Source organism: Nanorana parkeri, unplaced genomic scaffold (genome assembly GCF_000935625.1).
Source record: "Nanorana parkeri isolate BGI_ZX_2015 unplaced genomic scaffold, ASM93562v1 scaffold260, whole genome shotgun sequence".
Lineage (NCBI taxonomy): Eukaryota > Metazoa > Chordata > Amphibia > Anura > Dicroglossidae > Nanorana > Nanorana parkeri.
Genome location: NW_017306528.1, coordinates 1491428 through 1506720, shown reverse-complemented (window position 1 = coordinate 1506720; position 15293 = coordinate 1491428). Strand labels below are relative to the sequence as shown.

The following is a 15293-nucleotide window of genomic DNA, read 5'->3' as shown; positions in this document are numbered from 1 at the left end:
GGTAATACTGTATGTACGGTATCTTCGGCTACATACAGTATACAGCGCTGAGCCAATCACGGCAGGCTTTGTATTAATAGAATACATCGCTCGGCGTGATTGGCTCAGCGCGGTATACTGTATGTAGCCGAAGCTACCGTACATACAGTATTACCGCACATCCAGGGGTATTGTATACCCGGCGTATCAGACGTCCCCGGATTTTCAGGGGATGTTTTTAAATATAAAAACTTGTCTTATACGCCGGCAAATACGGTGAAGTCCTATGGGCATCTTCTATAAGCAAATTTCATCTAGATAGATATGGTTATTAGAAATGGGATGGAACCTGTGGAAATTCAATATAGAGATAGATTTATTTTTAGTTTTTGACCATAGATACCCTTTTACTCACACAATGCAATTACACATCTCACCTCCCACAGAGCTAATCAGCGCTAAGTGTATTAAACAAAACTTACTCCATTATGAAGGCTGTGTAGCCTGTAAAGTTCAGTTCTTAATGAGTTCCTAGAAGTGCAATCACAAAATCAGTGGCTTTGTTCCATATTCCTACCATGTTTATATTATTTCCACAGAAAACCAAGTTGGAACTATATCAAAACCAATTTCACTGACTGAGTAACTTATTCTACTTTCTCCAACTGAAAAACACATGTCGGCATGTAAAAGGACACCTGGTCTTTTGCATCTTTTCTTCCTCATCTGCTGTAATAACTGCCACAAATATTTGCCTATGCAAACCGTAAATATACACTAAAGAAAGAAAAGAGCATACACATCAGAGCCCCCTGCAAAATCCAAGCAGCGACTTCAGTCGTCAGCTGAAATGCTTTAGGTGCATTGGCTACCTGCCAGAGAATTTCCTAGTATTGTCGTAACACAAAATCCAATTTCATTTGGATTGCTATCCAACCACAATGCTATGGTTGCAAGATAATACAAATTATTGGTCTTGTGAGATATCAGCATGAATAGGGCTAAAACTGCATTTGTTTTATTAAAATGGGCAAATCTGGAATAGCTTTATTAACAGCCTTAAAGTGAACCCGTGTTTGCCCATGCAAGGGGGTGCACCAGATTTAGTTATTTGCTACCCTCTCCATTTGCACATACACTCAGTCCTCATTCCCCTGCCACTCTGTTTAGCTGCCAGAAGCAAAGAGAAAAACGCAGTACTTCCAGGTTTGGAGGAGCGAGCATGCAACTCACTCCCCTTTATACAATGTGACAGCGCTGGTGTTTGGATGCTCGGAACATGTACATTTAAATGGAAACAATTAACAATCTTCCTAGTAGGCTATTAAGACCACACTTGGAATAGTCCAGAATATGTTGCACTGTAACCAGGATGAAACTAGAATAAAAGTAGGGTTAAATGAAGTACACAAAATCGATGAGAGGGCGGAAGAAGGAAAAAGACAAAAGGAGGAAAAAGAAAATAAATCTACTTCTCAAAATTTGGTGAAGTGCTTTGATGAAAATAAAAATGATTTAAAGGAGAACTTGAACTCTGGAAGCTGTGCCCACAAAAAGGAGGGCAGAGGGCAAAGGACTAGTCAACATTTGCCTGTGGTCACCCTGCAGCTGATCTTTCTCCATTACTGACTTACCATGCCTTGTTCTGCACAAGATCTCTATGTGGAGGCAGCCATCTTGGTAGAAGCAGGGCTTTGCTTCCTCGTGTCAGAGCTTCCAGCAAGAACAGTGAGCAGCAGAATAATGACATCATCAAATCTCACTCCAAATCATCAAGACTAGCAGTGAGATGTAGCAAAAAAAATGAGTATACATTATAGAAGTAGAGGTACCTACATTCTTTAGTAAAGCTGGGTATTTACTGTACATATTTTCTTTGTTCAACCTGCAGGCTGAACGTAGAAAATAACAGATTCCTCCATCAATGCCTACAAGCGTTGATCAAGGAATCCCCTGCAGTTTGCATTGTATTCGGACAGCTGCTGCTGGTCACTGTCAGAATACCAAAACAGAGCTTGCAGCGGATTGGCTGCTTCCATCAGCTGATCGAGGGATGCCAGGTGGAAGGGTGCCAATAGCAGCACTCGCTGTGCGAATTAACTACCCAAACTTTGATGTGTGTGTACCTGACTTAAGAGTAAAAAAAAAAAATGCATGCACAAAAGCCCTGTTCTAAACTGAGACAATGGAGCAAAACAGCACAGAACCCTTTGTTAATTAGGAGTAATCTGTCCTGTTTTCTATGCCCTGTCAGCACCAGACTGTTTGCTTTGCCTCCCTCTGCCCTGCCTCCGCTCAGAGCTAGGAAAAGGTTACCGTATTTGCCGGCGTATAAGGCGACTGGGTGTATAAGATGACCCCCTAATTTTCCACTTAAAACATAGGTTTTGGGCTATACTCATCATATAAGACTACCCCACTTCCGAGGCAACACCATTTTAAAAAATCATGGCTGGATGTGCGGTAATACTGTATGTACGGTAGCTTCAGCTACATACAGTATACCGCGCTGAGCCAATCATGGCGAGCAATATATTATATTAATGAATACAAAGCTTGCTTGGATTGGCAGAGGTTGTGTACATCGCTCGCCGTGATTGCCTCAGCTACTGTATGTAGCCGAAGCTACCGTACATACAGTATTACCGCACATTCAGCGGGCTGACAGATTAGGGACGTTCGTTTTGGGCCAGCTAAACGAACTAAAAGGTATACATTGTATACCCCGCGTATAAGACGACCCCCGATTTTCGGGGGATGTTTTTAAGTATAAAAAGTAGTCTTATACGCCAGCAAATACAGTAATAACTGTTTGCCAGGATTAACAGCTGGACATATAGGCAGGGGGAAGGTGCAGGTTCTATCCATGCAGTGTGTTTACTGCTACTGGCACACCGTTCATATCCTGTACACCAGGCCCAATCTGGTGTGATGTGCAGCAGTTTTCTATAAGAAAACTGTAGCGGTTTCTACGTTAAAGGAGAACTATGAGGTGAGTGAAAAGAACTCGCCTCATAGTTCTAGCCGACCTGTGACAATGAGACGGTCACAGGACGGGATAGGGAAGGGGCTGGATTCCCGTGACAGGGGAGGGGCTGGATTCCCCCCTACCGCGAGCTACGTATACTGAGCCTAGGGTGACGGGAAGACGCTAGTTTGTGTCCTCCCGTTACCCTAAGGAGAACTATGGGGAAAAGTCCTAACCCCATAGTTCTCCTTTAATTAGACACCGAACCCGTGTAGAATAGAAATAGAAATTGGCGTGGGTGGAGCAGACAGACCAGAAGCAGGTCTATCTGCTTTATTAAAAGTAGCTCACGCCAGCTTTCTCCACCAGATTGGACCAGAATGCAGACACAAACTTTTTAAAAGAACAAATTGGTAAAAGTAACTTTGTAGTGTGGCCTGCAAATACATGGCTTGTTTAAATATCTGGGAAAACATTATTTACACAGCCCTTCTGCTTTAATTTTTTTTCCTAAAGAACAACTGTGAATAAAAGTGCATTAATGTAAAACAAGGTCATAGCTTTTAATTTTTCAGATTACCGGATGATGCAAGTTCTTACCTGTAGAGTTATAATGTCCTGGCGGGTGAAAGGTTCATCAGTTAGTAGGTCTTTGTAGCTCTTCGGCTTAATGTTTAATTGTTCAACAGCCTGGGTGGGGAAATTGTACACTTGTTTTAATGCAAGGGGGAAATGTGTAACACAACATATCCTTAAAAGTGAATCATAAAGAATTTTTACAAGCATGGTCTCAAGTTTACAAACACCACACTCTGCGAAAGCTACAAAACTGGTGTTACATGAAGTTGGTTGCATATTAACTCCAGCATTCAAAAGCAGCAATGTTCATATGTTTTCCTACCTCATTGCAGAAGACATTTCCAGTGTTGCCAATAGCCACAATGTGTGAATTATTGGTGAAGACAGAGAAGAGGACAGGGCAGTGATACTTGCCTAAAGAGAGAAAAAAGAACGTCAAAGAAACCCAACAACAAAACCGGAAAGGTATCTCAACTATTGCTGATGCCTAATGACAGTCAACATCTATTATTAAAGTGATATTAAACCTTTAGGTTTTTTGGGTTTTTTTTATGAACAGGTAAGTGTGTGTGTGTGTGGTGACAGGGGGACACAGAAAGGTACTGGGTGTTTACCTTAATACAGAAAATGCATCAAGGTTAAAACACCTGGCCTTCAGTACTATTTTAAGCTATTTCAAATGCTGATTAAACCACTTACAATGGATGCTGCTCCTTCCTGTGTAAAAGGTTTAGTTTCCTGTGAAATCAGCATGCCCCCGGAGCATTGTTTCTGATATCCTGTTTTAGAGTGGCTCCTTTCCCTTGCAGGGTCCTATGGAGCCACCCATGAGTGTGCTAGTAAACCGTGCGTATACACAAACACACAGGCACGGTACTTCCCTCTCCAAGCTAGTAGATGTACAGTTGCTAAAGACTTTGCTGTCCCTTGTGATTTTGTACTGGACAGGAAGTTCAGGAAAGCCGACCTGAGAGAATTGGAGTCAGCTGTCTGAAAAATGTGTGCAAACATTTACAGAAATACTTTGCTGGGCAATGTATATTTGTTTGATCTGGATTCATTGTTGGAAAAAATAGGTTTGAGAGTTTCATACTACTTTAGGTAAAACTCCATTTCTGTTTTGCATGTACCTCGTTCGTGCAGGAAATCCACTTTTTTTTTTTTAAGGCAACCAAAATAATGACAAAAATAAGAGCGTTTGGAGCACCAGAAAAATCCCACACAACCACTTTGTGCCTAAGCCACAGAACATTTCTGCAAAGTCAAGCTACAAACAAAATAAGCCTTTCATGCATTTCAAAGGAAATTGCAAGCTATAAAGAGGTTCTCTGTGCTAAAGAACCACTTACACTGAACATGTGGGAAGATGTGAAACAGGCAGCAGAACCTGAGCCCAGACTAAAGGTTGACAGGAAACACAATTTCACTTTACATTTGCCCATTCAGTGCCGAGCTTTCCACAAACAATGACTTTCTAATGACAGATATTTATTTAATCATCAATAGATCACCCAGGCACTGCATGTGGGATGGGTGCAGAGGACACATGTACTCCAATACCATGACAGCAAAGGTGCCGTGAATAGCACTGAGGGGGGTAAGGGACATGTATGGGCAAATGTCCAGGTAAATGGTGTGTAACCACCTACCCCACCCACACAATAGGCTTGCATTGTGGCTTTCTGCAAAATGAATTGTGTACCGATTTTACAGATATACGTGTTTCCTTCATTATTTGAATGCATTGCATACAGCAATGCAAAGCAGATGTAAGCCAACACGTAATTCATTAATTTAATATTTAAACATATCTGCCATAACATGAAACAGAATTGTTCTGCAAAGTGCAATACCTGCAGATGACTCTGAATCATTCTTGCACTCTGTCTGGTTCTATGAGAGGGTGCACTTTACTTCTACTCTTGTTGAATAAGCCCCCAAAAATGCTCAAAGTTGTAGGATTTCCCAATAGCAAAGCACAGAAAACTGCCAAAATAACTTTATTGTTCTGTAGACTTCTTCAGCCTTGTATATGAATTATGGCACAGTGACAAGTAGGAACTCTACCTCATTTGTTTGAGGATTACTCTAGGTCCAAGAATTTATTGGTAGGAAGAACATGCACCAAGAGCAACTAATCAATACATTATTAATCACTAACTTACCATCCTGGTTCTTGGCAATGTTCAACTTAATAAGAGATTTTGACTCTAGTTTCTGTGTAAAAAAGGATGAGAAATCAACACTGTAAGGAAATTTCGGGAAAATACATTATTACAATACCTTGGAGATAAATATTTTTACCTAGAGAAATATTAAATAAAATCTAGTGCACTGACTACATCAAATACTGATGGTATGGACACCAAGAATGCGGTCTAGTGATACTAATTCCATGGGTTTCAAGATATTAGCTCCTGCAGCAGGCTTCAGGATCATGGTAAATATTTTCACTGCACTGGTCATTTTGTCCTAAATTTCACTTGAGCTAAAAAGTTCCATCAACTTGCGATTGAGAAACAACCTTATTTTGCCTTTATCAGCACATAGTGACTGCACCATATGCAAGTTAAAGGAGGAGAAGGCTGCAGTGACATGACTCCATTATACTTTATACTCTGGAAATGTAAAACATCTAAATATCAAAACATCTAAATATCAAAATATCTTGTGATTTAGCTGTCTGCCCACTCACACGCAGGAAGGATACACACACTAGAAAGGGGCTCAGCCACCGGAGAGGACAGAGCACCAAAACCTGAACTGCACAGGATGTGGATATATTTTCTACAGAGGTTCAATAGTTAACCGGATAAATACATAGGTAAAGTAGAAATCCAATTTAATAGGGTGCAAAACATATTACACTGAATCTGCAAAAAGATCGGTATCAAACATTAGTTACCATCGTACAATTAAGACCAGCATGCACACAAAAATAATTGCTAGAAATAAAAAGGAATGGAAATGAGGTTTTCCATCTTTGAGTAGAAGGTGAAAATTCAGACTCTCCCTGCCATTTCCACTGCAGCTTAGGACATGACTCAGCTTTGGCTTCAGACACAATAAAAAGCAATAGATTTCCACAGTCTGGGCTGCATTACTCTAGAGAAAGGTTGAGACTCTCTAAGCTAACAAATTCAGAGCTACTTTTCTGAATGCTGGAAACCAGGTTACCAACTTATCGATTTACATGCTGACATATCCAATTTACTATGAGGTTTATTGGATTCGGTTAACCACCTTCTGTCCATAGGTCGTACCTAAATGGCCGGGCAGGAGATTTACAGATGCGGGTGGGCGGTTTAAGATGTCCTCCCCCGCCCCCACTCGTGCATGGTGCCCAAGTGGGAAAACTACGTTAAATGTAAACAGCCGGCAATGGCTGTTTAATTACAAGAGTTCCGGTATCCGTAGAGACACATGATCGCTTGTATTTTGTGCCGGTGTGCAGCCCCCCCGGTCCCAAGTCTGTTGCGGACCGACACAGTGGCTCTATCACCAGAGGGAGATCAGTAGAAGATCTCCCTCTGATCTCCTCTCCGGTGTCAGAATGCAGGAAGTGATGCATATTACATCACTTCCGCATTCAGCTGTATTTCCCGGCTACAGAAGCCGGGGAGAAGCTGGTGAAGCAGATCTCCGCTTCATCAGCGTCTCTGGGGTTCCCTAGGTGACATTAGGGGTCTTGGAGACTCCCGATGTCTTCATAAAAAGGACCGATCATGTAAATTGTCTATTACATAGGGGGCTTCTTAGCCCATGTGATTGTAATTAAGTGTAAAAAAAAAATAAAAAAAACACAAAAAATGAAATGTAAAAGTCCCCCGCCCCCACATACACATGCAAACATGCGTCAGCAAACGACGATTGCGCCCACTGTGAAGGACATGTTACCTATCACCGCGAACGTTGGAGTGCAAGCAATATTTCTAGGGCAATCAATCACTAAAAAACACTAAACTGATGAGCGGACCTGCTGATATGAAATCATCTTACATTCATTAACTAAACAAACATATTTTTATTTTACTTACAATTTCTTTTATCCCCCTACTTCCTGGTCCTTTTGGCACAAATGATGTAATGTGCCCAAGCATTGCATCCTGGGAAGGTTACATCAGCAGAGCCTTGCTGGGAAATCTCATCTGTAATCTTATGATAGCTCAGAGAAAGGTATTTTCCTCCCCTGAGATGCTATGCCCTAGTCACATGTGCCAGAGTTCCAGGAAGTAAAGGGAAATTTAGTAACCTGCCCTTAGTTAAAATGGCCACTATAAGAAGAATGGGAGAAGAAAAGAAAAAGATATGCAAAGATTAATAAACAGGCAATTATCTAGAAGTATCTGTATGTAGATTGTCATTACTAAATATTTCGAAAGGTGTCTGTTGTTATTTTGAAGATATGGGTAAAATTTCTCTTTAACCCCTTAGTGACAAAGCTTCAGAAAATCTTTAGTTTCTGGGGACCGGAGCAATTTTGCCATTTTTGCTATGCGTTTGTTTAACCATAAAATTTCCATCTTCCTCATTCATTGCACCTACCAGGGGTGTGGAAATTTTTGAAAAAACTACATGTCCAAGGACTAAAGCGGGGGCCGAATCTACTTGTCCCTCATGACAATCTACTTGCCTGATACAAAAAAAATAATTTTAACCAAAACCGTATTTAGCAGTGCTAAGAAGCGCTTCTCATTGGTCAGTGCCGTCAGGTGACCGCATTGACCAACGAGTGCTTGCAATTTGCGAGCGAAATTCAGAATACATGGAACAGGTACAGATAGTACACCCGTACTGGTGGACGGGAAGGACCGTTCGCCGAAAGGTAAGTATAGTGGGAGGGGGATTTGTGCGGGTAATTCCATTTCTCAAATTACTTGGGAAAGTGAATATACCCTTTAGGGTTGGTGCAGACTCAGGGATTCCCAGGACGTACGATCGTGTGCGGTTGCATACAGCGGTTGCATCCGCATGTATTGGGTTACAGCTGCAAAAAAAGGTAGATGTGCCTATTTTCACGACATGCACCGCGCAGTGTTTTCAACAGCAATCGTGTGGGATCACCTGGGCGGTATTGCAGCAGGAAAAAGCGCAAAAAGCGCAATCTGCCTGGCAAGACTGGGGTGCCATTAGAAAATAATGGCACTGACAGCACGATCGGCGGTGGTGTGAGTCTGTGACCACCCAGCCATCCGCACAATTTCGTGCACGATGACCGGGCAGTCACGGATCGCACACCACTGCCGCTCTCGGCACTCATTCAAGAAAAGAAAACCAGCCCTGCTACTTGTCCATAGCAGGGCTAAAACAGTGAAAATAACACTTACCCGGAACCACATGTCCCGGGCGTCGGGCGATACGAATTCCACACCCCTGACCTACACATATTATATAATGTTTTTTAAGAGACAAAATGGGCTTTAATCTGAGGCGACATATGCATATATACATTCTTAGCTTAAAAAAAAACCAAAACACATTTCAAACTTTTGGCAATAATAATGTGTACATAATTAGTGTAGCTAACAGAAAGTAATTCATAATAAATTATTTTATTTGTCCTGATTTATAGGTTCTCATATGTCTGGGATTTCAGTTTATTTTGAGAGTTATAGATCACAAAATACAAGGAGTGAAATACAATTTTTAGAATGTGGTTTGTTCTTCTCCTACCTTTAATAGCCTCCTCAGCAATATTTTTTCCTATAATTGGTTTATTAAAACTTATTTTTTAGGTTGCTTTTCAATTTTAAAAACTTTTTTTTTCTTTTTAAACTAGGGGGGTACTAATGTTTTTTTTGTTGTTTTTGTTTTTATTCACAGGAATGTGACCACCTAATCTGCTGTTGAGGGTGCCTCGGACCCCATCAACAGCAGTAATTCAATGAGCGCTGGTGCCTTCACGGACCAGCGCTCATTGTACCGCCGTACAGGATTATCCCGTCGCCAGACGTTAACGAACTGACGGGATAATCTCGTCATTGGTCTGAAAGGGGTTAAGGGCCCACATTTGCTAGAATACTACACAATACGACCCTTTGCTGCTCACCACAGGAAAGCAAAGGAAGAGCTTTCCAATATTCTACCCAAACAGGTGGAAAACCCTTTTAATGAATGACTAACTAGTGAATTCAGTCTATATACTATGTAATGTTGATTGGCAAAAGTGAAGACTGTTCATATTCTGAAAGCAAATAAGCCTTCCACAATCCACCCACATTGCCCGACTTCTCTAGGCCAGAGCCCATTATTTAATAAATGATGAAATAATTCTGCTTAGTCAGATTCCTGTAAATAAAGACATTCGTTATCTTATGTTTTTGTAACCTTTTTCTAATTTCCAGGACTCATCTGGCAAGACACAGGTTAACATGATCCAGGGTGGAGTGTCTATGACCTACTTTCTATGAGGAGCTGGCACATCCAGTGTGAGGGGTTGGTGACAAGCTATCCCCTGTAGGGTTTGTGTGTGTATATGCGAGTCTCAACTTTCTTTTAAGGATATCTAAATAGCAGCGGAATACAGATATTAAATGTACTCTGCAGTCAGAATTCATAAAAAGGGACAAATGGCCTGAAGGGAATTCTTTGTGCTTGAAATGTGACCCCATGCTGTAATGGATCTTTAGTTTAATATCACGGATCAGTTCAAGATGGTCTCAACACACCTGGAAGATATTACCATATCACACCTAGCTGTAAATGACGAGGTTCCCACAACACTGCCCAAATGCCTGCGGGGGATCAATGAAGCATTTACTGCCCCCACCTATGGAGCTCGACATGCGCAGGACACGCTTATGCACGTTAATAGCATGCCAGCTATGTAAAGTATGCAGACAGTCCGGGCAGAGGACGGACAACCCAATACCTAAGAAGTGGGTCAGAATAGATTTTGTGAAATGCAACATGCCGTTATAAATATAGACCTGTATTTATAGAGCGCTATTTAAAACCCGCACGCTGTAATGTACTTGACAGAAACGCTGAAAGTTAGGAAATAAATAACTCAAGTTTAAACCTGCTATTTATAAAGTTAAAATAATGATCTCATCAAATCCAGCTGAACAGTTGAATTCAGTAATTCATTTACAACCTCACTGAAGCCAGTTCTTATATTTTCATTTGGAAATCAGCAGATAAACACTGGCCAGGGATTTCTTTTACCACTTTCCTGTACCAGTAAAAAGATGTTCCGCTGTCCACACCAAACAAAACACTCAAAAACAGGAAAACGTTCTAAAACGGGCAGAATTTTTCTTGACAAACCACATACAGTACATAGTCACACGCAGGTTTCAGAATAAAGCTGCCCATACACCTTGCGATCATCGGAAGACAATTTTCGTCCGATGATCGAACCGTCTTACGCTTTTCGTACGGCGGCCCCATCCTGCCCCGATTTTATAGCAAGGTTGGATCAGCGTTAATTAGAAGAAAGCACCTGGACGAATTGCAGTAATCGACCGCACATGTCTGCGCATGTGCAGTGTAGATCGCACGAATTTTGACGTACAGAAACGCCACTAACCTTGCAAAAATCGTACGATCGGCCAAAGTTTTCTAACCTGCTGGTTAGTCAAAAGTCGATCGATTGTACAGTATTTGTGGTTGTGCACTGCCCATCAACCGTCCGAATATCGGACGAAAACACGATCGCATACGAAAATCGACCCGATATTTGTAAGGTGTATGGGCAGCTTAGCAGGATTTAGCTTGTAATATATTTTAGGGTTGGAAAGGTCAAACTACAACATCCAGAAAGGTTTATTATGTACACCTGTAAAAACATAGATGTTCAAAAGGATCAAAAGGAACATGAAGGGTCAGAAACATGGGGGCTGCCATTGCTGACTTTGTTTTAAAAGGTACAGCCTCCGGGGCTGCCCGCCTGGTCCAGACTTTACCACCTAGCGAATCACTAAAGCTGCCCATATACTGTAATATATTCTTCATTCAACTTGCTGGCTGAACAAAGAAAACAAACGATTCCGCCATCAATGCTTACGAGTGTTGATCGAGGAATCTCCTGCAGTCTTCAATGTATTCTGACCGTGGCCAGCTGCAGAGCCAGCAGCAGATTGGCTGCCGACTCCGTTCGTTGAAAGATTTTCCGACCTGATCCTTTGATCAGCTGATCGAGGTGTGCCGGTCGAAAAGGGTGCCGACAGCAGCACCCACTGTGCGATTTTCAGCTGGTTCATCAAGACTGTCCGAAATGCGCAGTGTAAGGGCAGCTTTATATGAAACAAGAATGCAGAATAAATACCAGAGGATAAGTAGGACCGTCCTGGAGCACCCATATTTCAGCAGCAAATCAAAAGCTTTTTTCTTTTAAACACAAAGGCTACTGCGAAAGTGAAGTACATTGCCTCTTCCTTTACAGGCTGCTTTGTGTGTAGACATGACCCTGTGGTGACTGAGCATCTACATGCAGGGGTAGTCAAACTCAGCACTCCAGCTGTTGTGGAACTACAAGTCCCTTAAGGCAATGCAAGACTGACAGCCACAGGAATGACGGGGTTTGTAGTTTCAGCACAGCTGGAATGCCAAGGTTTTCTACCCGTCCAAGTGTATTCATTTGGGTTTTTTACGGCCCTGACATTCAGCTATAGGTTGACCTGAACTTAGTGTATAAGAAAGAAATGAAGAAAAATGATAAGTCTGCTTAGCCCAGCTTACCATTATCTGAACAACAGTATTATGCAGCAATATTATAGGAAAAGCATCATTTGGAGATCACCTATATTAAGGCCTGTGTAGAAGGTTTTGGTATGACACGAGTTTAAAGGTGGTGCTTTCGAGATAATTCAGAATTTGGCTGACATTTGACTTGCATATTTGGCTTGCTTCAAGTGGCCTTTGCACCCCCATAGACTTGTATGGGAATGCAAAACTCTTGAGGCGAATAAAAGCTCCTCGACACAGGCGTACGACAATAAGAAAAGAATGATCAGGCATTTTAAGAAATGCTTTACTATATCAAATAATTAAATTTTAGGTGAAAGGTTTTTTGGTCATTTCAACATGAAAAACCTAACCCATGTTCTCAAACTACCAAATGGATTGTGTAAAGCTTTCATACACAGGTTCTATTATTTTCAGCATAGAAAAAAAAATGATATAAATAATAATAATAGTAATAATGCTCGTTTGTGTTTAGGGTACCATAATCCCTATAATATAGGTGTTGTCGAACCTGCATTGTAGCATCCTTCTAAAGAGCATTATAGCAGCTGAAGTATAATTACTGACCTATTATCACAATCACAGTCTAACTTCCTTCAGCCCTTGCACATTCAGGCATCTGCTAGAAACGCAATCAACGCTGCTGGATTGTCATGCAATGAGTCACCTTTCCATCACTATTATTAACTGTAAATGCGTGAGCACGGATTGTGGGAAATGGTGCTTCAGTGATACATAAAGGAAACTGGTAAAAGCAATGAGAATCATAAACCTACTGCCATCTAGTGGTATAAAGGTGTACCACATATAAAGTCCATTCACCAAACAATTTACCTTGCTGTCATGTGACCTGTTGTGAGATTTAGAGAATTATGCCAAGAAATGTAAAAAAATCAACCCTTGCAGTGGGGTGACCCCTGCACTGCAAGGTTTACCTGCTTGCTTTGGTCTAAATTAACCACTTGCTGACCATATATTTACACCCCTGCGATACTTTAACTGACATTTATTCCGTCATGCAACGCTGTACTGAAATTAATTTTTTGGGGGACAGATGGAGCTTTCTTTTGGTGGTATTTAATCACTGTTTTTACTATACTACTAAATTACTGAAAATTTGGGGAAAAAAAAATATTTTTTTACATTATGTTAGAATACAATTATTATCACCCAATTTTTTTGGTAAAATATAAAATACGGGGTCACGTCGGGTAAATAGACACCAAACATGTTGACCATAGGCGACGCTTTAAAAGCTTTTACCGCTAGTCAGTTTAGTGTTATCAGTGATTGATGGCCCTAAAATAATTGCTCTCACTCGACACTTGCGGCGATATGTAACATTTCTGTCGTTGCTAACAACGGCCGGCCGGACGCTGATCCCAACGGCCGGCCGGACGCTGATCCCAACGGCCGGCCGGACGCTGATCCCAACGGTTAAAGAACATATATTCAGCCCTGCTTAACTGCTAGACTGGTTCCTGCAGCCTCTTCTACCGTGGGCTCCGGTGGTCTAAGGAACCCTGACCTCATCACATCTGATGCAGCTGCATTAGATGTGAAGATGCTGAAGGACATTTCATTGCCAGAGTGGAGGAGAGAGGCGAGTGATGACTGCTTTCAACCTGCTTTCAAAACCTACCTAGCTACTCTCCTAATGTTAAAGAGGGGGACGTTATGTTTACTCTTATTAACCCTTTCTGTACTGTGCTGGCCAATCTCATCAGTTGTAAACTAGATTTGAACACAGTCTGCCCTAACAAAGGGTTAAAGACCTAGACGCATTGTATGTGAATGAGAGGAAACTCAGTCTGTCCATCTACTTTCTTTTTCAAACTGCTCAGAGTAGCCCAGAATCTGCACAAAGGCCTTCACCAAAGAAACATCTGTAATGGTAAGAAATACATTTTAATTTTAAAAAATAATATTAAAAAGGAGAACTATGAGGTGAATGATTTTCACTCACCCTCATAGTTCGAGCTGACGTGCGACAATGAAACTGTCACAGGTCGGCTCAATAGATCGGGAAGTGAGCAAACACATACCGTCGCTCGTTCACTTCTCGATCATGTCCCTGCAGAGAGCTGTGACTGTCACTCACGGCTCCCTGCAGGGATTCCCCCCCACCCGCTCCGATCATCCAGCGCTGACTGGCGGAACGGACGGGGCAGGGGGCGGGTACATTCACACCACATCTAGATCATCTCCAGACCAGACCGTTTCCGGACCCAAAATGCATCCCAATATAACCCTGTGCTATTTCCGGCCTCAGTTCACACCAGTGCAGTGCATTCCAGACCAGAACAGAAAAATACTGCATGTCTCATTTTGTCTGGTCTGGAATGCACTGGAACTGCGGCCAGGTTCACACCATTTTCTGGACCAGTTCTGGTCCAGAAAATGGTGTGAACCTGCCCTTAAGGCAAATCTTTACCCTCCCAAGCACTTTAAACCCTTTCACTGCCAAATACTTTTTTGTTTGTTTTGTGTACACACGACATAATCCACATTTTAGGCCTGACAATTACTTCAAACCCCACAAAACATTTTCTGAACACCCTGTAGAATAACCTACAGTTGCAAATTTGTATGTTGCACAATATTGGCGCAATTCTTTATCAAACCCAAAAACGTAGTGAAAAATGCACTTATGTTTATTTTAGAATATAATAAAATACCAATTTTTTGGTAAAATATAAAAGAGGTTACGATGAGTAAATAGATAACCAACATGCCCAAGTTAAAAATTGTGTGCGTCCGTGAAATGTCAGCAAAATTCAGTACCCAAAAAAGTCCATAGAGAAAGCTTTAAAAGCCCCTACAGGTCATTAGTTTAGAGATGCGCGTAAATTTCAACCCTAGAATTACATTTCTACCCAACATGTGTAGCGAGATCATCTTTTTTGTACGTAGACGCCCCCAACGCATGTTTGCGGGAATACATGCAAGCTCGCAGGGGACTTTTACATTTTTTATTAAATCAGTTTTACATTTTATTCTACATTATTTTTTTAAAAACTTTTTTCCTCTTTTTTTCTTCACTTTACTCACATGGTGGGGGGGGGGGGGCTTTCTCAGG

The 15293-nt window shown here is 41.5% G+C and overlaps 1 protein-coding gene across 2 annotated transcripts in view; it reads right to left on the bottom strand.

Moving 5' to 3' along the window:
• The window catches only part of PPIL2 (peptidylprolyl isomerase like 2), a 49828-nt gene that overhangs the window by 19587 nt on the left and 14948 nt on the right, over positions 1-15293 (bottom strand). For both annotated transcript variants that reach the window (XM_018556955.1, XM_018556956.1), the window contains exons 6-8: positions 5692-5743; positions 3849-3940; positions 3548-3637 (exon numbers count right to left, since the gene is read on the bottom strand). In XM_018556955.1, the coding sequence (XP_018412457.1) occupies positions 3548-3637; positions 3849-3940; positions 5692-5743 (234 nt within the window). The remainder of the gene's footprint in view (positions 1-3547; positions 3638-3848; positions 3941-5691; positions 5744-15293) is intronic.